The sequence below is a fragment of the Zosterops lateralis genome, assembly GCF_965231275.1.
Source record: "Zosterops lateralis genome assembly, chromosome: 3".
Classification (NCBI taxonomy): Eukaryota; Metazoa; Chordata; class Aves; order Passeriformes; family Zosteropidae; genus Zosterops; species Zosterops lateralis.
Genome location: NC_139764.1, coordinates 6,743,597 through 6,768,321, shown reverse-complemented (window position 1 = coordinate 6,768,321; position 24,725 = coordinate 6,743,597). Strand labels below are relative to the sequence as shown.

Genomic DNA, 24,725 nt, shown 5'->3' with positions numbered 1-24,725 from the left:
CACACAACAAAATAAACAAAAGAACAAAATAAACAAAAGAATTGTACACATCTACTTGGAAAGCTCACATATAAATAAAAGAACAGATGTTTTCTTTTGTTTTGTGAAAGGTGGTAATGGAAGATCAGTCACCCATGCATCAAACAAGTGCTCTACATCTGTTGACTCAACAGTGCTGTGACAGCACCGCAGCTCCTCCTGAGAGCGCCTTCCAAGCCGAATCCTGGAGGCAAAATCATCTGAGGAGTACTTTGAGATGTGATTAACAAAGCCTCTTGGCAGTAGCTCTGGCTCAGCTATTGCTTTAGAATTTCAGAAACAATTATAGATTTAAAAAAAAAATATCACAAACAAAAAGTCATGCCTGGACAAGATGCTATGCAAATTTGTACTGAGTTATGACTGGCTTATATTTTGAATTTAGCTACCTATGAAGTTCAGCATTAGTTTACCTAATAAAGCTTACTACAGCTGCTGCCTAAGTGCAATATTACTCAAAGATTAGGCATCCTGCTTTTGACTGAGAAAAGAAATTGACTGAGAATATAATCACCAAATCTGAAATGGTACTTGATGGGAATTACATTTTTAATTACAGAGGTGAAAGCAACTGGCATTAGGAAATAATATCAAGAGTTCTGTAACAAATATAAGCTCTGCATCAAATTAAAGCCAACAATAGTTCTAGAACTGGAATCAAGTAATAGATCTTCACAAAACTAAGAATTAGAATACACGGTAGAAAAATGGGAGACTTCAAAATATTCCTTAAGTAGTTTTGGTAAGAACTGCTGCCTCTGGCACCTGAATGCTACAGCAATATACACTTTGTGAAGACAAGATGATACAATGGCTAAAAAAAATGGGTATCACATACTACCATCTGTGGCTTAGTTTATGGAGAAAAATTCCAGGGAGGAAAAAATCCTCAGGTAGTATGATTCCACTATCAACAAAAACTTAAAGTTACTACTTCTTACACCTGTTACCCTGTAGTTTCCCTTAGTAAATTGCTCATTTTGGCTAGTATTTCCACAGAATAAGTGATATTTTAATATTAGGGTGCTTTACTTTAGATGTAAAAAATTCAGTGTTAGAGATTCAAACCATTTAAACCAATGCAGGTACTGAGTAAAACAGTAACTTCTTTTACATTATATTTTGGCTAAAAAGGTGGTACAAAGGATCATAGAATGGCTTGGGTTGAGAGAAATGTTAAAGCTTGCCTTGTTCCAAACCCTGCCACTGGCAGGGAGACCTTCTGCTGGACAAGGTCACTACAAGCTCATCCAACTTGGCCTTGAACATTTCTCCAGGGATGGGGCATCCACAGCTCCCCTGGGCAACCTGTTCAAGGGCCTCACCACCCTCTCAGGGAATAATTTCTTCCTATTATTTAATCTAAACCCACCCCCTGTCACTTTAGAGCCATCACCCCACACACCCATAAAATGTCCCTCAGCAGCCTCTTTAGTGCTGGAAGCTGCTGAAATGTATCCAATATATTCCTGTCCCTGTAGTGTTGTCATCTATGAAAGCAGAAATTACATCTGATATTGATTATACAAATTGTATTTGAATAATGAAGCCTCCTTATTTTACAATTACAAATTTTAATATATTCTGGCTATGAACAGTTTGAGGCCAAAAAGAATTCCCCAGTATTCATCACTCACTGCTTCAAAGTAAGGCTCTAAACAGGTACACTCTTTCTGTGGGATTTGTCTCTTCCTTTATCAACATTCCTCACATCCCAAGACACAGCTCCAAATAATGGGGGAAACCTACATGGAGTACAATGTGGCAAAAAATCCTGGACATCAGCTGCTGTGACAGAAATACAAGTGCAATGTGTGTGAACAAAACATCCAGTACTGAGAGGGTGTTTGCTCCAAATCTGCTGAGATTGTCTGAAAATGAAGATGACCATCAGCCACATGAAACAGTAATCAGGCACTTACCAAGAGACCTCAGGTGAGAATGAAAAATCAGCTTAAAAATCAACTATAAAAAGACCTAACATTTTTAACAGGATGCACACAGGATAACATCTTCTGACAAGGGTGGGCTCATACCACTAAAATCTCCTGGTAAAGGGACAGGGGGGAGCATTTACCTGCAAATTTGAGGGTGTATGTATGGGGGTTGCTATAGGAGTGTGTTTAGGTATGTGAAGGTGTTTACTAAGGTTTTGTAAGGGTATAGTAGTCATTTATGTGTTATATTGCTGTTATTAATCCTGCATCTATAGTTAATGGACTAATAATTAATTACAAGCCATCAATAAATCAACAAATTACCTCAATTCTAATTTCATTTAAATAAGGATTGAGCTGTTTTTCCCCTTACAAGCAGCAATTGCATTACATCAGTGTATTCTGATTCACTCTGATATGTAGCCTTCAGCTAAACTTACCTATCATTTTTCTTTTTTATTCTCTTCTTCCTTTTCTTTCACCTGAAGGCACCCAAGATATTCAGGACATCAAACCACTATCTACACAGGTCACACCTGATTCAGTACTCAGATTCCAATCAAAGCTCTACAATAATTGCACTCCTCCCAAGTAGTGGCTACAAAACCTGGGCAAAAATGGATCACATCCTTGAAAAGTGGAAATGAAGTCTTTGGGTTAGACAAATGAAAACTTAAGAGGTTTAACATACATAATAGCCTTCTAAAGTATGGCTTCTTAAACAAGATGCTGTAATGAATTTAATCCCTGAGATGAGGTTTTTGCTTCAGGAGATTCCAATTAAACACCATATGAAAGCTTGGTGTGTTTCTCCCCCTGCAACTGAAAGCTCAGTGTTAGCTCCTAGTTTTTCCAGAAAACATTAAAAGAGTGTTATTCCTATTTTTCTTTTTTAAACAGTCTAAAGAAATACATTTAAATTTAATTTTGTATGGTTTACTTTTATACTTCTGCTGATGACATTTTTATAAATTAGAGCTAATGAAGAATCCTCTCTGATGTTTCAGCTTCACAAATTCTTAGTCTTGAAAGTACAGATCTAATTCCTTCACCCTAAACAGACTTGATTAAAACTACGCATTGACAGATCTTGTAACCAAAGACCCAGATCTGTGACTCAAACTCTATAATAAAAACACTCATGTTCATTAAGTGCAACCATACTTCTTCTAAACTTATTTTTATTTTATTTATGGGCTCCTAGCTTTTGATTAATTAAAATAATTATCTCCTTGAATTCTTTCCTCGTTCTGTATTCAGGAGAAAAATACTCTGTATTACGCATAAAGCTTTTTAAATTAACTAAACTTACAAGAGACATTATGTCACCTTCACCACTACTTTTTAGAAGTTACTCACTCTGCAAAAGCTGATTCTCAGCATACATGAAGTACTAGGCTAGCAACTGGCAACCATGCTCTTCATTACAATTTCAGACAGCCATAAAGACTTAAATCTGAAAAAGAACTCAAATTAAACAGAGCCTTGTGACAGTAACATCTGTTCATAGTATACTAAGTGTTTTCAAAGTTACTCATTCAAGCAACTAGTAGAAACCAGGAGTAACCTAGAATTCCAAGAAGTACTACAGAAAAAAACCCCATAATTGCAGTTAAAAACCACCAGAAAAGGCAGTTATTCAAACACAGCCAGGGAAATGAACACCTTGCCTGCCTGTTACCTGTTCCCTAATTCCAACCCACACTGCTCCAATGCCGTATTTACTACTCCTCACTTCTATTACTCCCCAGCCCTTTTCCAAATTAATAGCTACACCTTTTTTCCTCCCCAAGGGCTAGGAAGAAAGCTATTCATCTCTTCTCCGTTTTCCCACTACCAAAACACTTGACTATTTATGTATGCCATCTATGAAATATGAAATCAAAGAACTGAAAATCCTTCCTTTGCTCCATAACTTGAGTACTTCAAAGGAGCACAGTAGGAGCACTCCTCCAATTAACATTTACCCAGCACATTCCACCTCCTCATTCCCTTAACAGGTCTGAGTCACAACCTGCAGCTCAAGTGACTGGAAATTAACCTACTGAAGCAAGGATTTACAAAGTTACATTAATTTGACACATAACTTCACAGAAACCTACATCTGGGAAACCAGAGATTCTTCCAGAAACAAGGGGATTTTTGTTTAAGCCAGAGAAGAACTGTAGAGAGATGCAGTATCTTGTACTGAATCCACTGATACAGTATTGAACAAAAAAGAAGCTTTCACAGAAACAAGCTCTTGTTTTAGATTTAGTCTTTAGAGGGCTTTAAAGGTTATCAGACCATTTAGAGTCTCTCTCCCCTTTTTCAGCAGCATTACTGTTCTTTTCTAGGAAAACAAAAGATGAACTCATTTTCCTCAAATAATTTCAGGTTAGGCTTGTAAGCAAAACCAGGACATGATATTGCTGCCCTCCTTCTCATGATTTGCACCTTCTCTGCCCATTTCTTATTCAAAGTCAAAGCCTGGTTGATAAAATAACCCCCTAAATCAGGACCTTACTGATGGGAAGGCTTCTGCCTACCTGGCCTGTTGGGTTTGTGCCGCTCACAAATTCTGTCAAACTCCACCTGGTGGATAGTGTTAAAAATGCCCAGGAAATAAACTTGAAAGGGCTTTAGTTCCACCAGGATTGATATACCACTCAGATACTATGATAAAACTTATTCAACTGTGTATAATTGGTTGTATAGTCTTTACCCTTTCTGTTTCTCCCCATCTCTACAAGTGCTATAATCAAGCAAAATCTCTGGGCAGATATTTTTTCTAAACCTCTCATATTAATGGATCATAGTTGCAATTAATATCAATTTCTGTAATGCAATTATAGACAGGAAAAGTCATAGCTCCATGGCACAGCTAAAGAGAAAATTACTCTTCTTGCTCTTTAGCCTCTGAGATAGAAAAGTGCAAAGTTATGTGTAAATGTAATTTCCAACTAACATTTCAATAAAGTATCACTCAATTACTCAAATCTCAAACAATACTTACAGTAACTTTTTACCCATACTTTCCAACTCAAAAACCATAGTAATTTGTGTTTGCTGGTAATTTCTCTTACAGGATGGCTCATAAATATACCTGCTACCATTCTTTACTTTTATTATACATTATTATTTATTATGATCTACTATCCTTGAGAAATAATTCAAAAATACATTCAAGACATGTAAACCATACCTGGAGCAGCCTGTGATACTGAAATGCCGCTAGAGGCATTATTTTTGAAAATAGTGGCTTTAATAAAAAGTTGAGAGTTGAACTGCTCTCTCAAAGACTTGAGAGAGCAAACTGCTCAAATATTTATCCAGAAACAAAAAATTAATCCCATTTCACACAGATGATGCTGTGGCACAGTACAAAAACCTCTAGGGTATGTACTTTATTATCATTTCAGCATGTCATCACTAAATAAGCACAACTGAAGACTGTCTGCAATTAAAACTTTTATAGAAGTCTCAAGACAGTTACTATCCCTGATGAACAACTATTTTTTTCCTCTCTTAAGAAGTCCTTCTATTTTTGCCAGATCTCCAAATGAAACCGTTGCAGAACCTCGCTGGGCTGGTTTTGCCTATGGAAAAAAAAAAAAATACGCATAGGGATATTTTAAATTAAAAAGTTTTGTAAAAAGCTTTTAAAACAATGCTTATTTAAATAGTAGCTTGAAAGATAAAGTAAGAGCTTCACCTTACCTGTGACTCATGGTATTTCCAGCCAATCATGTAGTAGATCTGAAAGGTGGCAGGTACGGAGCCATCGCTATTCCCGTACATTTCTGTCAGGGCAGGCAGGGAGAGACAAAAGGTTCAGACCATCAGCTCTAGGAAACACTCAGTTCTCAGAACATCAGAACTGACTCTGACATATTCATCATAATGACTCCTGCTGAAAGATTTGGGACAATAAAAATATCTCGTCCTGCTGCATCAATATAGTTCAAATCCTGGCATTATAATTCAGGTTAAAAATAGCTTATGGTAATGGCATTTTGTTCTTAAGTACTTGGGGTTTTTGGTTTTGCTTTGGGTTTGTTTGGGGTTTTGGGTTTTCTTTTACATAAAGGTCATAGAAAAAGACACAGAAAAAAATGCTCCTAAAGTCATTTTAGATTAACTCATTGCCTCTCAAATACTGACCTTGGTATATTGCAGCAGCTGCCAGCATTGTCTCCCTGTGCAGCAGAGGTTTTCTATTCCAAGAGCAATTACTCTCCCCCATACCTAAAAATATGTTTTAGCTTTAAGAAAAAGAAGATACAGCACATGTCATGAGTTAAGTGCCATGCACTAAGGACAGATTCTTACTAAACCAGAGTAAGTACAGAATCTTCTGCACTTCACTGTAAGAGAGAACATACCACAGATCATTAGGTGAGTTTCTTAAGTGTAAGAATCCAAAACTTTTCATTCCTATGCTTTGCAATTTACAGTTTGTATTGCTAGGAATCATTTCAAATTATTACTTCTTTATCCTGAGTCTTCAAACATTTAGGCTTTTAAGCATACCTAATTTTAAGAATAAGTACAAGAAGTTTATTCAGACACACAATTGTTAAATAATTAGATAATTATCAAAATTACTAGTCCAAGAGATTTAAAATACAAAATAAAATAACCACAATTCTAATATTTTAATCACTTACTCCATCTGAATGTTTCTGCTAAAAGTTGCCTTTCCATTAAGGAATTACTCCAAACAGCAGTGGATCCAGATAAGAAATGCCCTGAGTTGCTGTCAGTAACAACAGACAGCATGTGAATGACTGCTTTACAATCTATGACAAATGCAATCAGAATATGAACAAAATCCTTACTAACTGTTTGCTGCTCCTCAGCAGACTCCAAAATGAGGATATAGTTATTCTCATTCCAAAGCAGTTTGCTGATTGCCCTGGTGACTAGAAAGGCTCACAGGAAAAGTCAGTGTGTGGGATAGGGGCTTCTGTCTCTCTTTAAGGGCTTTTCTGCACCTTACACTGAACAAGGCTCATGTAGAATAGGAACCCCAGGGAAGCAGAATGTTCACAGCAGACTATGAAGTAGCAAATCTTTGACTTGTGCTTCCCAACACAAATCTCCTGACAGGCATAATCTCCTGACTCACTAGACAGCAGGAAAACAGGCTTCCCCTGTTGCATGAAGATTTTTTTTTTGTATTCTTTTAGAAAGAAATGTTTCGTGATGAAGATAGTGCAACACTGGCTCAGGTTGCTCAGGGAGGTGGTGGATGACTCACATCTGGAAACATCCAAGACCAGGTCAGGCAGAACTCTGAGCTGTTGCAGCAGCTCTCTTGTTAGAGGGTAGAAATCAGCTGAGACACACACTCCTTGTTTATCACAGCATGAAAAGGGTCCTGGTTTATTCCTCTTTACAGCTCAGCCATCCTGACCCCAACCATTCACTGCCTCTGGCTGCACCAAGCTCCTGCTGGAGGTTTCCCAACCTGCTGGTTATTTCCTGCTCAACTCTGACTGCAGGGATTGGTTTGCAGACTCTGAATGCAGCTTTTACCCAGCCAGACTGTGACTGCAGGTTCCAACAACAGGCTCTGACTGCACACCCAGACTGACCACTGACAGCAGTGATTCTCTCTCCTCGGGATCCTTCTTCTTCTTCATGAGTCTCGCCTTCCCTCTTCCTCAAAGTTCCTCCTCCTTCATGATTCTCCCCTCACCAGCTCACCCACTCCCTTTATCACACTTATCTGTATTGGATACAGCTGTGACTCATCAGGGGTGAGGATGTATTGGTAATTAACATAGCTGTTACTTATCAGGGGCCTGGTCACCTGTATTCCCTTCTACACTGAGCAACCTGATCCAGTTCAAGATGTCCCTGCTCCTGCAGAGAGCTGGACTAGATGGCCTTTAAAGGTTCTTTACAACCCACGATTGTATGTATGATTTGGAGTTAAGAAACACACAGTAAAACTCTTCTGTGTCTGCTCCACTGATACAGAAAACATTTATGTTTCCACAAAGAATATACTTGCCTTGTAAGTCTTCCATAATCTCAAATAACCCTGGGTAGTTCACTTGGATTTCATCAGTATCCTAGAAGAATTGAGAAGTTCAGTTATAGACCATATCATGCTAAACCAATAGCATTATTTCAACCTTGCTGTACTACCAAACTCTTCCCTGCCCTGGCAGAAGAGTTGGAACCAGATGATTTTTAAGGTCCCTTCCAATCCAAACCACTTTACAATTCTATTCATCTGCCTCTGCTGCTCAAATCATGCCTTTCTAGAAAGCATGTACTATTTCAACATTTCTAAAAAGGTTTGCTTAGTAGCCCAAACTCAATCAAATTTTAATTCAAATGCCATCAAATTTTAATTTAAACGCCATTACTTCCTTCTGGGTTTTAGAAAGGAAAAGCAAGTGTCTGTAACTTTTTCACACAGCTCTAACATTCTCTGATGTTTCTCCAAGAAAACCATCCAAATTCTACTGGGCCACGAGCCAAAGACACACTTCAGCTGGTTCCATGAATCACCACAAAGCCAAAAGCAGTGGCAGTCTGCGGTATTTCTGCAGCAAGATGCACCACATGCAGAAGGAATCGCAAACAGCGATTTTTACATTCCAGCAACTCTGGATTGTTCTGCCTGATGGTTCTCTTACTTATAATTACCACGGTGAGGGTGTTGAAGCCAGCCCTGGCCAGCAGGTGTCCCAGGTCGGCGACGGCGGTGAAGGGCGAGACGTGAGGGGAGAAGCCGCCCTCCCTCTCCAGCTCGGCCAGCTGCAGCGAGCAGCGTAGCTCGTACAGAGTGTCCCCCCCGAACATGGCCCCGATGAACACTCCGTCCGGCTTCAGCACCTGGTGGATCTACAAACACACGTGCTCCTGAGACTTTGGCTCTCAACCGACTCCAAAGCAATCACTGTTAGAGCTGTAACAGACAATGTTGACTGTATTCTGCAGGGTGAGCTGTGAGGCAGCCTCTGGTCACACTGCGAACAAACGCTCTGGCTGAAGAGAGATTGTTCTCTATTATTTTTAAGAGTCAATTCTCAGAAATGTTCCATGTTTCCTGACATGTGTGATTTCCTGACATGTGTGATTTCAGTCAATTTCACTTGCTTACAGTCAGGAAACATGGAACAAACCGTGGGAATTGAAGGTAAAACTATTTCCAGCAGAATACTCCTGAAACAATATTCTCAATCTCTTTCTGAAAAGAAGGTAGATTAAGGTAAGCATGCTAATTACTTTTACCTTCTGAGAGCAGCAAAAGCACTTTTTAATGGCTTGATTTAAGAGAAATGGAGGGTTTAGTTGCCAGCAGTGATCTCTGCACTTCTGAGACAATAGAGTAATGCCATTTTTATTATGTCTACAATTACTTATCATTAACATGCCAACACAGGAACACTGTAACTCAAACACCTTTGCTACTTTCTGGTCTCCTAAGTTCTATCCTCTTTCTTAGTGAGAAGGCCAATAAATCCATGCTTTCTTGTTTTTTTAAGTTGGAAATGATCTCTGGTTAAGAAATCTAGAAGAGCCTGATGATATAACCAGGCTAACAAGACAGAAAGCATTTCCAACATTTTTGAAAAAAAAATTTAAATAGTTTTAAAATCAAGCTACCTTTTCAGTGCTAGTAAAAAAGCCTTTAATTGACAGGTAAGAAAAATAGGCAGTTAAAGGCAGTTTCCATTAGTTAAAGACAGTGGTACCAACAGAGGAAATCAGGAAAGTTGGCCAAGAAGCCCAGTTCCCTCCACACTGCGAGACAGTGTCAGTTGTATTTACTGTGGGAGAATGGATTTGACACTTTATAGAATATTTAAAATTCCAGGGAAAATTGTATATTTCTTTCAAAGTTTCTTCAGTAAGTACTGAATGCTTTTCAATTGATTTTTATTATTTCAGTAGCAGTAGGGGAGTCCTATTCCTACCAACAGGTGATAGAACAGCACTGCAATGACTGATCAAGATGAAATAAATCAAAAAACAGCAAACTGGTTAACATGATGCTTGCTCTTGTATCACAATTTTGATTTGACTAAAGTTTATACCTGCAAGAAAGAGATTAACTGATCCAAAATGATCAAAACTGTTACTGGTAAAAGAATTAATTTCTGTCCTCGAGAAGTATTTGCTTTCTTTCAAAATCAAAAAGCCTTGACCAAAGCTGTATTTCAAAATAAACAGCTGAGACATAAAAATAACTCAAGCTCCATAAAGCAGTTCTGGAAAAGTGTAGTATTGTACTACATGTAGTAAGAGCTAACAATAAAAATCAACAGCACTGCCTCAGGTAACATTAGTTACCATGATCTCAGAGGTGGAGAATCCAAAATATTGTATAAACATGTTGTTTCAGCCATTTATTCCAAATTCATTTGAAGGAACAAATCAGCAGCAATATCAATTAATGCTCCTCAAACTGCCCGAAGTATTGCAAATAATACTTTTTGTGCAGCATGAGTCATTTCTGTGCCTCTTATTTAAAGACCTGGAAATACAGAGTGCTCTCAATGCAAGTAATGGCAAGTGCTGACTTACAGTATGAAAGAACAGTTCCTTACCTCTCTGAAGGCTTTAGGAAGGTCATTCACCCAATGTAAACTGAAATAACAGAAGTGTACATTTAATTTTTTTTAGATTTTACAGATTGAATCAAATTTAGGGAATGCAAATAATTATTTAATTAACTAAGTAAGTTTCAGGAGCCAAAGCCACAGACTGGTGGCTCAAGGTGCAACCATGCTGAAACACCTGCTTGAAACTGATACTAAACAAGAACCAAAGTTTACCCACATAGGGCTTTTTTCTTTCTTCTTTTGGTTGAGAAAATGCAAGTCCTGGAGATTAGTTTGTCAAAATGCAGGAAAGAGAGAAGCTCTCTGAGTGTTTTGTAGGAAAATAAACAAACAAAACAGGAAGTATAACCAGGACAGTTTTTCCTAATGCATGCTTATATTAACTATGCAAGAACTCATTGCTTTTTAATGGACTAGTAACCTTTGCTAGATTGATTTTCTTGAACTTACTCTGAAAAGAATATTATTAACAACTTAAAACAAAACAAAGTAAGTTATTAATACATACCTTAGGCTGCTGACAACAAGATCAAAGGTATCTTCTTTGAAAGGAAGGAATTCCTCATCAGCTACGACCTTGACCGTCGGGATTTCAGACTCTACAGCATTTTTCTAATGTTGGGTTAAAAGAAAAACAGCTCATCAGAAACTCCCTTCTTTTGCTTTCCTGCATCACAGGACTGAAGCACTTTAGCACTCAAAAATCTACTTACTAAAGCATTTTCTGCGATATCAACTTGAATGAGCTTTTCAACTGTTTCCTGAAATAAAATTTTAAAAACCTATTAAATACGCAAATTATTTTGTAAATGGACATAAGTAATTTTTTGCACTTAAACCTATTTATATTAAGTTACAAAGAATCTTTTCCACCCCTGGTAAGAGCTTTATCTAAAGCAGAAAGCACTTTTCTCCACTCAACACTGTTCTCCCAGGGAGACCAGCTGAGGCAGAAGTGGTAACAGAAAACACATTCTGTAATTTTAGGCATAAGTTCAGTTAAGCATAAACCATGGATTTACAGCCAAGGATGCACCTTTACTTACAGCCTGGTTCATGAAGGGTAAACTGTTAATGGCTTCAAAGTCTCCATAATGACACTTCTCTTTAACAAATAACTGTGGCCAAAAGATTCACCTAAAACCCACACATATTCCTACACAAAACTAACAGTTCACTGCATTATAACAGACAACTTCCCTTGCACTACCATTTGTCCAGTTTTCAGTGGCAATAAACTAAAATAGCCTGCACAACACACAGCTTTGAACTAAAACTGCAGGCATAGGAGTGGGGGAGGGGGGGAAAGATTTACTTCATCAAGACTCAGATGATTGTTTTAAGATGTAACAGAGCCCAGTTTGAAGGGGAGGGACACATATGAAGTTCCTTTAAATACTTTTAAGTATGAAGATAACGGCAGTTACCTTGTTTAAGTGCTGAGCTATGTAACCTCTTCCAGAGCCAACATCCAAAGCGAGAGGAAAGGTTCTAAAGGATAAGATTAACAACACAGAACACAACCAAGTCTTAAGATTTTTTTTTTTAATTTTAAACTATATTACGTTTCACCTGCTAATCTCTAAGGGTCTTATCGAAGTCAGCCCACGGAGCTGGGTTTTGTGGCAGGCCGGAGAAGGGCGCTCCGCACCCACCGAGTCCCGCCAGGGCCCCCGCCCCGGGGCCGAGGGGACAGCGTGGGGCTCACCTGGTGATATCGAACACCCGGTCCGCGATCCTGCCGCCTACCTGCGGAGAGAGCCGGCGGTCAGAACAGGGTCACTGAAGCTGGAAAAGACCTCTGAGATCATCAAGTACGATCTGTTAGCAAACAAGCACCTCGTCAACTAAACCACGGCACTGAGTGCCACGTCCAGTCTTTCCTTCGACTCCTCCAGGGACGGTGACTCCACCACCTCCCTGGGCAGCCCATTCCAATCTCTGATCGCTTTTTTCTGTGAAGAAATTCCTAATGTCCAACCTAAACTTCCCCTGGCAGAGCTTGAGGGAATGTTCTCCTTTCCTGTCGCTGGCTGCCTAGGAAAAGAGACCGACCTCCACCTGGCTACAACCTCCTCCACGGAGTTACAGAGATAAGGCGATCCCAACGCCTTTTTTTCTCTCTGGGGTTTCCAGGCTGAGCACCCCAGCTCCCTCAGGGGCCTTGGGCTCCAGCCCCGCTGCCCTTCCCGGGCCCGCTCCAGCTCCCCAATCTCGTCCCCGAGCCGCGGGGCCCAGAACCGGCCGCGGCACCGGAGGTGACCCCGCCGGCGCCCCTGGCCCCGCACCTCCTCCCGCAGGTAATCGCACTTGGCGGGCTCGGCCTGCAGCGCCGCCCAGTTCTTCTGCTTCCGCTTCAGCCGGCGGTCGAAGGGGTTGAGCGCGCCCGAGGCCGGCGAGGCTCCGGCGGGAGGAGGAGGGGGCGAAGCGGCGGCGGCCCTGGCGGGCAGCGCCCACAGCCGGCGGCACCATCGTGCCCTCAGCGCCGGCCGCGCCAGACCCCTCATCCGCTCGGCCTCCCGCACCCCTCTGCGCATGCGCCGCGCGGGAGCCGGAGCCGCGTCCCGCCGCGTCCCGCCGCGGCCGCCGTAGCGCCGCCGGAAGTGGTGGTGGCGGCGGCGTGCGGGCAGCGCCGTGAGGAGCGCCGGGCGCCGGGCACGGTGGGTGCGAGCGGAGCGTCCTCGGGGCTCTTCCCCGCGGCCGCCTCGTCGCTGGGGTTGGGGACGGGGACGGAGCGGGAGCGCGGGTTGGCTGCAGCCATCCCGGCGCACCTGGTGCTGCTGGTGGGCTGTTGGCTGCGGTGCTCATCTCGTGGAAGGTGCGGTGCGTGGTGTGGCGGAGAGTCACGGAGGGAGGTGTCCACAGCCCCGGTGTATCGTAGAACGGCTTGGGTTGAAAGAGATCTCAAAGACAGTCTCGTTCGAAGCCCTCTCCCATGGGCAGGGCCAGGTCGCTCAGAGCCCCATCCCACCTGCCCGTGAACGCTTCCAAGGATGAGGCATCCACAGCTTCTCCGGGCAGCCTGTACCAGTGCCTCACCGCCCTCACAGGGAAGAATTTTTTTCCCCTATCTAATTTAAACCTAGCTTCTAATAGGTTGAAGCCCTTCCTCTTTGTCCTATTACTCCAGACCCTTGTAAATAGTCTTTCTCCATCTTTCTTGTAGGCTCCTTTCAGATACTGGAAGGCCACAGTTGGGTCTCCTGAAGAGAGAGGAGACCTAACTCCAGGCTGAACAATTTTAATTCTCTCAGTCTTTTCTCATAGGAGAGGAACTTCAGCCCTCTAAATATCCTGCTGATCTTGACTTCTCCAACAGCTCCATGTCCTTCCTGTGTTGGGACCCCAGGTCTGGACACAGCACTTTAGGTGGGCTCTCCCCTGAGCAGAGCAGAGGATCAGAATTCCCTTCCTCACCTGCTGTCCCTGGAGCTTTGGGCACAGCCCAGGGCACAGGGGATTTCTGGGCTGCCAGCACATCTGACAGAGCAAAGATTTGTGGCTGAGACTGTGGTAGGTCCAGGATTATTTGTGACTTGTTTAAGTCTACTGCTGCATCAAAGCCAGCGAGGTGCTGGGTTCCATCAGCCAGACATCAGCAGCACAGATAAAGAAATGATTACCCCACTTGGTGCTTGTCAGGTCACATCTGGAATTCTGTGTCCAGTTTTGGTTCCTGCTCTATGAAAAGATGTGGACAGGCTGGAGAGGGTCCAGAGAAGGGCCAAAGGACTGGGAAGTGCCATGTGAGGAAAGGCAGAGAGAGCTGGGTTTGCTCTGCCTTGAGGAAAGAAGGCTCAGGGGAGACCTTATCCTCATGTTCCAGTGTCTAAAAGGTGGCTACAGAGAAGATGGAGACTCTGTTTTTACAAAAGGGAAAGGGTCATAGGTACAAGTTATTCCTGGGGAGATTCCATTTAAATACAAGAGGAAAACTTCGTTCAGTGAGAACATTCAACCACTGGAATAATCTCCCCAGGGAAGTGGTGGATTCACGGTTACAACATTTGGCTGGACAGAGTGCTGGGCCATCTTGTATATGGAATGATTTTGGCAAGAAATGTTGGGCCAGGTGATCTTTGAGGTCCCTTCCAACCAGGTGGAAACCATATTCCAAAATGTTATAATTAAATTCACGTTACTAAATAGTTGTTATAGTGAGTTATTGTGGAGAGCGTTGCTGACAGGTTTCGATTGGGTGGCAAGTGTCGCCTTGATTTTTCAGCCTTCTGATGTTTTTACATTTCTCTGCTGGAGTTCTCATGCTTGTAACATAAGCAAAGACTGATGTTTTGTAAATATGCATTCCTTTCCAGGAGGAAGGACAAATTGATGGACTTCTGGCTTGGCCAGTGTGGTCAGAGAGGTGTTAGCCTCGTTCCCCAATTGTTGGTCAAATTCCAAACCCTATTTAAACCCCAAACCAAAATAAACTTTCTCTTTCTCTTCTCACTTCTCAACCTGGTGGGTGAGTGTAGTTCTTTTGTGTCCTCTAGCAACAGGCAAGTATAAAATAATTTTCCCTAAAAAAACAGCATCACAGGTGGTGTGTGATGTGATGCTGTGAAATTGCCATCTGTGCTTTTGGAAATAACTTTTTAGCTGCAGGTTAGAAATCTGACTGTTTTTTCAGTTACATATCTAAATCTATGTAATTGGCTGAGGGTTTTTTTTTAAATCAGAAGTATTTGAGAGGTTTTTTTTTCCCATATTGCAGATGTCCAAGTCTTCAGTGGCATCAAAGATGTCATCCCAGGAGGAAATCCTGAGCGATGGGAGGTTCAGCCGCATCGCGAGGGACCCCAGGTTTTGGGAGATGCCCGAAAAGGAGCGCAAGGTCAAGATTGACAAGCGGTTCCAGGCCATGTTCCATGACAAGAAGTTCAAGCTGAGGTACACAGTGGATAAAAGAGGTCGCCCTGTTAACTACAGCTCTGCAGAGAACCTCAGGAAGTTTTATGCCTTGTCAGAATCTGACTCTGACCTTTCAGAGAGCGAGAGTAAAGAACTCATGGGGAAAAAAAAAAAGAAAAAGAAAGGTAAAGGTAAAGTAGAAGCAGATTCTGCTGGTGGCCTCCCAAAGGAGGAGAGCAAAAATACCCAACAGGAGGTGGACCAAACATGTGAAGAGGTGACTAAACTAAATGACCTTAAAAAAGAAGGACAGAAAAGTAAATCTAAGCTCAGCTTGAAAGAGGACTCACAGAAACCTGCAGTGGAAGCTGATCGCTCTCGGAGAAACAAGGGCCTTTTACCCAAAGGGGAAAACAAGCAAGGAGATGTGTCAGGGGGAAGATCCATTTCAATTCAAATCAAGGAAAAGTCTTCACAAGCAAGTGCTGCTAAGTCAGTCAAAGCTCCCAGGAGGGACCAAGCCCTAGGAGGGAAAATAAAAGAATCAGGTTAGTTGTTCAAACCACAAGGAGAATTTAGCTGTGTTTATTTGGTTTTTGATGCTTTTGTTTTCTCCACAGAAGATATTTTGCAAGATCAGTTATAAAATAGCTGACTGACTCAGATCAGTGCTGCTGAAGGATTGGAGTTGGTCAGCCCTGTATAGAATCAGTTCTGATTCTTCAGTAAGACTGTGAACATCTTTATCCTTTTAATTGTTGGCACTGAAGCTGTTGGTAAAATTTACAACAGCATGTACACTGCTGTATTTATGAAACTGATACCATGAAGGCTTGGTATCCACAGTCCACATCACAACTTGTGGGCTGAAATTGTAGACATGGCAGCATTGAGCCATTAATTTTAGAGGGGATTAGAAAGAACAAAACTTTATTTATATTGCTTGTGCGTGTGTATAATGTCCATTATTAAATAGATTTCTACCTGTTGGTTCTGTAATATAAATAAAATAGCAGAATATTTCATTACTGTTGAGATTGATAACAGAATTTTGGACCTAAAGTGTAATTAAATTAGATGAGACCACACAAACAAAAGAGCCAATGCTGATGTTTCCTGTTATTTGCTCCTGCATCGTTATGCCTTTCAGGAGTCCTGTAAATAGGTATGAAGAAACCCTGAAGTTTTCCTTTTTGTAAGGGGTCATGTGTAATTCTAACATAAAAATGTATCTAATGTTTATCTTTCTGTGCTCAGACATCAGTGACCAAAGTGTAAAATCTAGAGGCCAGTCAGAGGAAGAAACCTCTGCAAGTGAGGATGCAGAATCGGAAGAGGAGGAATCAGAAGATGGCGGAGAAATGGGCGAGGAAGAGGAGCCAGAAGATGATGGGGAAACAGGTGAAGATGACAGTGATTCAGAAGATGATGAAGAAAGTGATAGTGGGCCTGATCTAGCCAGAGGCATAGGGAACGTTGAAACCAGCTCAGAGGATGATGAGGATTTAAATGAGCTGTTTCCAAAGGAGCCAGAGATCGAGCACTCCTGGCGCGAGCTGGATAAAGATGCCCCTCGTGGAGATGAGGTAACAATGCTCTGCATATGAGAAGTTGCTGCATGACAAACTCAGAAGTGTTATGGGTTCATGACAGACTATCATGCATGGAGCAGTTCATGGAAGTATTTTTCATAAAGATCTTTCAGGCTTTTAGTGACAGAATGGAAGTGATGGTGAAATTGTGTGGCAGTGAGATACTTGCAGTTTTCACTGGTATCTCCTCTTTCCCTAAGCACACTTACCTATACCTGTGGATGAACTGTCTACAGGTGAAAGGACAGACAAAACTGAGCCTTTCAGGAATTCCAGAATTCAAGTAGTACTGCTTTTGTTCATTACTGGTTTTTTTCACTTTTCAGAAATTTAGTTATTTAACTCACACTTTAAGAAATTAAGGCATGATGAGACAGTGAAATAGGAACTTACAACTGGCACAGTCAATGTGTAAGAAATCACAGTACTCTAGTCCTGTCACAGTAATCATAGTGGTTGTTCCTGAGACTATCAATGTTTGATGATAACAAAATCCTAAGTGATTATGTTGTTGCTGCAGTTCTGAATCTGTGATTGGTGCAGTCTGTTCTGAGGTGCTTCACTATTTATGTCCTTTTTATGTGCTCTGGTATTTGCTGCTTCTCATCTTTGCTATTTCAAATAATAAAAAGTCCTGATGACAGTGCTGCTTTTCAGCAAAGTTTATTGCTGACTTTGATTTTTACCACTGAGCTCTCCTAGAGAATTGTGTATTCCCCACATCAGTCAGCAATTAAACCTATGAATATTATGTTCTTCTCTTTCAGATTACAAGTAGATTGGCAGTTTGTAATATGGATTGGGATAGGTTGAAGGCTAAGGATTTGCTGGCTCTGTTTAATTCTTTCACACCCAAAGGAGGAACAGTGTTTTCTGTTAAGGTAAGAAACTCTTGATTTCTGAAAGGGCTACTGACTTTTATTGTTAAAAAAAATAGGCTACAAAATAAGAAGTAAGACAGTGCTTTGGAGAACCAAAAGAAATATTAATGAGAAACTGTGTTGCCATTTAACTTGCTGCAACAATCATTTATTTGGCAGAGTTAGAGGCCAAAGCCATTGATTTCCCATGTTTATGAGGTTGGCTCTCAGTGCTGGTTTTCTGAGACTACTCCTGAAGTTCTCAGATCTAGTGGGAGGAGACTACATTTCCTTGATTAACATTCAGTTTAATATTTAGTGATCTGTATGGCAGGTAACCCAACCTTAGACCTTACTAATAAATTGATTGTATTGTGGCCAATTAAGTTATATATTTCCATAATTTGTGTCTGCCTCAGCTCTCTGAGAAATTTCATTCAGATACTTCTTTCTGAAGAGGGCCACAGTACAATGAACAAAGTCAGGGTTGTTGTTCTTCATCTGCCTCAAAATTCCTAGCAGGCAGTTTGGTTATTTTACTGTCTTTTTCCATACATTAAAGTTAAGAAGGTATTAAAGTTTATGTAATTGATCCCTTTACTGATCTTAAAAACTGTAAAGTGTAAAAGCCTGGAGAGATTTTTTTTTTCTTAGCTAGTGTACATTACAGTACAGTTAAAAAATGAGCTTTGTGTTGTTGTATTTGTAGATTTATCCTTCAGAGTTTGGAAAAGAGAGATTGAAAGAGGAAGAACAAAAAGGACCTGTGGAACTCTTTGATATTCCAGAGAATACCACAGAGGATGATGGGTATTAATTTTAATTTTGTCTTCAAATGAGAGATAGAATATGTTTAATTCTTAGTGGAAATCCCAATCAGCTCCTGTTTCCAGGAGTTCATATGTGGAAGTGTCCTGTGGACACCTTCATTTTTTAGTTTTTTTCAAAGGTTGTTTTACAACAGGCACTGGTTTATTATCAGTGCATTTAATAAATGCATTATGATGAAACTTGAAAAGATTTGCTTGTTGATCTGAGTTCAACATTTTATGATGTAGCTCATTGGAGTAATGAATGGAGCAAATATGTGGGTAGCTTAAAAACCAGCATTTCTCCTCTACAAATTGCCATTTGTGCAGTAAACTCCCTTTAGTGCTCCCTGTCAACATTCTAATCTGTGGATCAGCAGGGACCTTAGTCAAAGAATTCCCAGACTGGGATTTCTTGAGTGCCATCAGCACAGCCCTGGCCTCCTCTGCTGAGCTCCTCAGTCCTGCCATTGTCCTGGCTTCTTCAGGCATGTCTTTTGTGCCTTTTTAAAACTTTCTTACAAGGTTTTGATTTGATATTTTCCCAGAATTTCCAGATGTTTGGCTGCCTGACTGGGGGCATATTTGTATAATGCATCTTGCTGGACTGGCCAGAAATCCAGAGGTACCTCAGTGATACCTCTGCCCTTCAGATACACTGAACCTCATCCCTGTGACCTTTCAATGGGGCTATGTACAGATTTTACACTTAATAAATCTGTCTGAAATAGGCTTTCTACATGAAGAAAACTCAGTGCTGGTGGAACTTTGTGCTGTTCAACATCTAATCTTACAAGGTTAGGAGAGTGGTTGATGGGCACATGTTTTGAATGAGTTGAATTAGAAGATTTTGTGAATAAAGAGGTGTTAAAGCCAGCTCACCTGCCTGATCTTTTTTCCACTTTTGTAGGATTTATAGGGAAAAGCTGCGGGAATACCAGTTTAAGCGACTGAAATACTTCTATGCAGTGGTAGAATGTGATTCTCCTGAAACAGCCAATAAAATTTATGAGGAATGTGATGGACTGGAATTTGAAAGTAGCTGTTCTTTCATAGACTTGAGGTAACGCCACTGGTGATATTTTTGCATGTTGGGACGCGGGGGTGAATTAAAGGCAGTTTATAATAATTTGGAGTAAACTATATTGGCTTTATTCTGTAACCAAAAGGTGATACAAAGATAAATTTGGCATCCAGTGTGTTGTTAGGGTTCCCTTTGGTTCTTCTTTCTTCTTTGTGACGATTTTTATTGTAGTATGGGAAGTTCAAGAGGATCTCTATGAAGAGAGTCTATTTTCAGAAAAACCAGATAAAAAGTTCTGATTCAAGCTTTTGGTACAATTAAGTAAAGTGATAGGATTCAGAAAATGAAACTTTTTTTTCTTTTTCCTCTCCCCAAGGGTCCAGAAGTGGGTCTTTTTTTGTGATTTCTTACCACAGGGCAAGATTATTGCTGCTGTTGTCGTGAGGCTGCAATAGATCTGTTAGTCCTTTTGAATGAGCTGCTGGATGCTCTGATGTTTCAAAAGTCATGTTTGGGGAAGAAAGGATTTTAAATTATGGTTTGGTTTATTGTTAGTATTTCCTTTGTTGCAAAAAAGCCCCTTTCATTCTAAGCAGAAAAGTTACTAAATCATGAGTTGTGACAAAAGCCCTGTTTGTCTGCTGGGGATACTCTTGGAAGTCAGTGGGAGTTAAGGGTTTTTTTGCTTTGAGTAATTTTCTAGAGGAACTCAGTTAATTTGCTTTGAACCGTTTTGGGAAAGACATCTTTGCTAGGGGAACGTGTAACTTTTCATCATTTTAAACAGTGATCATGTTTTACAGCAAATGCAGCTGTTGGAAATTCTCCAATGATTTTCCTAATCTTCTGCTGTGTTAAATTTTAATGTTGAATGCTATTTATTAGATTACATTTGCAAAGATTTAAAAAAAGTCACAAGTAATTAATTTCTCATGTAGTATACCAAGGTTTTGGGGTTTTTTTGTGGTTTTTTGTTTGTTTGTTTGTTTTGGTTTGGTTTTGTTTGTTTGTTTGTTTGTTTGTTTTATGAAGTTCTTCAATTGTCACTCATTCAATTGACTTTGGTCTTTTTAACTTTTTTTTTTTTTTCCTTACTAATTGTAATTTGCAAGATGTACCAGACTTTCCTAAAAGGTTTGGAATTTCTTATTCATCTATTTCCAAATCCTATTTTATTCACTTTTTTTTTTCTTTTTAATTTTTAATATTAAACTTTCTGAAAAGATAGTTCTTAGAACAAAGAGAGCCACTCAAAAAATCACCCATGACCCTGATTATACCAGGCTGAAAATTGAAATACTTCCCAAACAGGGTGTTGTGATACCCTGAAAACCTGTGGAACAGATCTGCAGAAGCCAGGAAATGAATCTTACATGTGTGGAGTTCTCGTCCATTTCTTTTGTTCCCTTTGCAGGCTTACCCCCTTTTTATTTTAACTAATTCTTTCATGCTGATGTACCATACTCATGAAAGCTTAGACTGTTTATACTATGCAATTTTCCAGTGTATTTGAAGAGTGACATGTTTTGTTTGCCTTTAAGATTCATTCCAGATAATGTTACATTTGATGATAAGCCAAAAGATGTAGCCTCAGAAGTCAACATAGCTGCTTATAAGCCAAAGTACTTCACATCTGCTGCTATGGGAACATCAAAGGTATCTTTACAGTGGTTTTGCAATGTTTTTCTTATTTGTTTAGTTTTGCTGTCAGCTCATGAATGATATGTGTACTGGGGAAAAGATTCCTGATTATGTCTGCCATTTCAAAATAAAGACATCAAACGTATTAAAAGATTTAAGCATGCCATGGACCCACAAGTTGCAACCCTGGTCTGGATTTTAAAGGAGATTTGGCTTCTCTTTTACAAATTAAATACTGAATTTTGACCTCTTTATATCTCTTCGGCAAGCTGCACATGAAATTACTTTGTTATTTACAGTTAAATCTTTTAATTTGCCTAAAGTGGATGTTAGTGTATAAATCAGTAAGAGCTTTTTTGGTAGTAATGCCAGGCTTCAACAGTTGCTTGTAGCAATTTGTTCCTGCTCTGTCCTACTGACAGCCAAAGTTTCCATCTGGCCATGAAGTGATTAGTTGAGAAAGAAGCACTTTTGGGCTGGATGATTTTTCAGTCAGATCTGTTGAGGGTGCAGTTGTGCAAAGGCTTTCATTGTCTCCACTGCAATCCCTGTGTGATTCCAGCAGTGCATGGCTGATGGAAGAGGAAAGGAGAGGGGCTGGTGGCTGCTGCAGTACCAGAATCTGCTGCCACAAAGGAAATTTGGCTTACAGAGGTTTTCTGTTGTGGGATCTGCTGTTACTGAACCCATGCATGAGGAGATTTCTTCAGTTTTCTTGTACCTCAAACTCATTTAAACTGACTGTAGCATAAATTCCAAAATGTTATAATTGAATTCATGTTACTGAATGGTTATTGTAGTGAGTTATTGTAGAGACCATTGCTAACAGGTTTAGATTGGATGGGAAGTATAAAATAATTTTCCTTAAAAAGACAGCATTACAGGGTTTAGTTTTAGTGTTCTACAGCTTCTACAAGTGGTGTTCTTACTTTTAAGGTAGATATCACATGGGATGAGACAGATCATGAGAGAGTGACATCACTCAGCAGGACTTTTAACAAAGAGGAGCTTCTTGACATGGATTTTCAAGCTTATTTGGCTTCATCAAGTGAAGATGAGGAGGAACAGCAGCAAGGTACTGTGGTAATAAATGTTGAACCCACAAAGTCAGAGTTTTGAACACGAATTATTTAAGTATTTAAATGTCATATCTATAGAAAATGCTTTGAATGTCATCTTTTACAAGGACAATATTATATTTGTTGTGCAATGATTGTGCCCCTGAGCAGAATTACTAAATGGTTCAGACTGGGGACCTCAAAGACCATCCAGCTCCAACCCCTGCCATTGGCAGGGACACCTTCCACTGGACTACAGTAGCTGCTTTCTGAATAGGAGCTTACACCTCTGAGTGGAAAATAATTTTCTTGCATTTTATTTCTTCTCCTACTCCATTTTTTCTCTTTCTTCAGGATATCTTGACATCTGTTTGTCAAGTTTGGCAATATCTGCTTTTAATCTATTAATTTCTGAGATAAATTATAGGCCCACAGAACTTGAAGTGTTTCCTTTTCAGAGGAAAAGTCCTAGTTTGAAATGCAAGGTGGATAATGACTAAATGAACAGGAACATCTTTCAAATGCTTTTTGATTCACATACTGCTTAAGAATATGAAGAGAATTTCATCTAACTTTGTAAGGTACATCAGTCTTCTGCATATGGTGGAGCAGTGTTTAAATTCCTGATTTAAATTGCTTGTTTTCATTCTAAAATACATCCTTCTCTTAATAATATATACAGCCTAGCTTACAAAGCAAATAAAATTTCATTAAGCCTTAATTAGGTTATTCAAACAGATGTTAAAATTGATTTATACTGCATTAAAGCAGGTTGCTTCAATCAGAGATGAGTTGGAGCATGCAAAAAAACATTACAGATTTTTCTGCTTATAGAGATGGGTAATCTCATGGCAGCAAACTCATCTTGGCAGCAGTAATGTCCATTTGTTTCTCACCTTCCATGAAAACTCACAAAGTGCACCATGGTGAGCTTTAGTTTCTCTTAGTGAAGTCTGTAAAAGGCAGCAGGGGATGCAGAAAAAAGCATCTCTATCTTCTTTCATGTACAAGGCTACCTTAGCTGTGATACTAAAGGCAAGCAGCTGTGATAGGCTGGTGATGAAAGCAAATATTCATGTGAAAAACATTTCAGGAATTTTAAAGAGTAAAATTCCATGACTGGGAAGGGGAGGAAAAAAAAAAAGACCTTAAATAATCTTATCACACTAATAAATTTTAAACCTTGAAATGGATTCAAATGATGTTTTGAAAAGTAAGTTACTAATAGAGGAATTATGTTGTCATGTCTTTAATGTGTTCCTGACATTTTATCCATTCAGTTATGTGATAGAAAACAGGATTCCATCTGTCAGGGTTCCATCCAGCAGAATTACGTGGTGCTATGAACAAATGGGAAAAATCAATGTCAGCTGCTTGAATGGAAATGTAGGAGTCTGATAAGGAGGGAAAAAATGTCCTGGACTTCTATTCATACTTTTCAAACTTATTAAAATGTTTTATTTATAATCAGGTTTTTGTTGGCCTGTTTTAATATTGTTTTTTATGGAATTTTTCAACTTAAAATATGTGCATCATGAATGTTAGTATTATTGTTAAAGAATGGTTCTGTAACATTAAGGATTTCAGTGACCTGATGAATGTTGTGGTTCACAGCACAAAATTTCTCCTTTACATTGCTTCTGAATTTTCTGTTCCTTGGGTACATTTATCCCAGTTAGGAAGTGTTTCTGACATTCATCAAATCTAGCCCATAATTGCTATTTTGACAATGAGGACCAGTGACTTAGTGTATGGCATTTTAAATATGCTTCAAATTAAGCATTATGGGGTTCATGTCTATGCTTTTAATCTGTTTTCTTTTTAATCTTTACAAGAGCAACATCTTTTCTGCTGTTCTGCTTTGCACAGCACACCAATACTTAAACAGACTATATGATAAAATACTTTTATGGGACTTTTTTTAATTAGCTGGTCTTGATGGAATCAGGATGGAATATCCTGAGCTGGAAGGGACCCATGAGAATCACTGAGTCCAAGTTGTGACTCCACCAAGGAGTTTAACCTAGAAGTTAAACCTAAGAGTTGTCCAAGCACTGAACAACACCAGACTTGGAGGGAGCTCCATGTAGATCCTCAGTAGGAATCTGAGCAGGAAGCCCAGTCCTCTGTGGTATTTCACTTCCAACATAAGACTCCACAAAGCCTTTTTGTCTTTTGTTGCCTTTTTGTCTCTTGTTTTGTGCTGCTGCCCTGATGCCAGAGGTGCACAAGTGCAGAGAAGGGAAATGTTGTGGTTGGGAGGGAGGAGTTTTTGTTTAAATAATGCTGCTAAACCTTATTTTCAACAATTAACGTTAAATAGAATCAGACTAGTTGTTTTACG

General features: G+C 40.0%; 2 protein-coding genes across 2 annotated transcripts in view; one reads left to right on the top strand and one right to left on the bottom strand.

Moving 5' to 3' along the window:
* Positions 1-548: 548 nt before the first annotated feature.
* Positions 549-13,050, bottom strand: NDUFAF5 (NADH:ubiquinone oxidoreductase complex assembly factor 5; the record flags this gene model as incomplete). The annotated part of the gene is made up of 11 exons (XM_083858368.1): positions 549-5,554; positions 5,676-5,758; positions 6,120-6,203; positions 7,978-8,038; positions 8,622-8,819; positions 10,529-10,568; positions 11,052-11,155; positions 11,257-11,304; positions 11,971-12,034; positions 12,252-12,292; positions 12,832-13,050. The coding sequence occupies 11 exons, from the start codon at positions 13,048-13,050 to the stop codon at positions 5,468-5,470; spliced, it is 1,029 nt and encodes a 342-aa protein (XP_083714494.1). The 3' UTR covers positions 549-5,467.
* A 102-nt stretch (positions 13,051-13,152) lies between these two features.
* ESF1 (ESF1 nucleolar pre-rRNA processing protein homolog) overlaps positions 13,153-24,725 on the top strand; it is a 30,708-nt gene continuing 19,135 nt past the window's right edge. Inside the window, exons 1-8 of the mRNA XM_083857876.1 lie at positions 13,153-13,203; positions 15,261-15,945; positions 16,655-16,983; positions 17,757-17,870; positions 18,559-18,659; positions 19,569-19,721; positions 21,224-21,338; positions 22,260-22,398. Coding sequence (XP_083714002.1) covers positions 15,261-15,945; positions 16,655-16,983; positions 17,757-17,870; positions 18,559-18,659; positions 19,569-19,721; positions 21,224-21,338; positions 22,260-22,398 — 1,636 coding nt within the window. The 5' untranslated portion in view covers positions 13,153-13,203. The remainder of the gene's footprint in view (positions 13,204-15,260; positions 15,946-16,654; positions 16,984-17,756; positions 17,871-18,558; positions 18,660-19,568; positions 19,722-21,223; positions 21,339-22,259; positions 22,399-24,725) is intronic.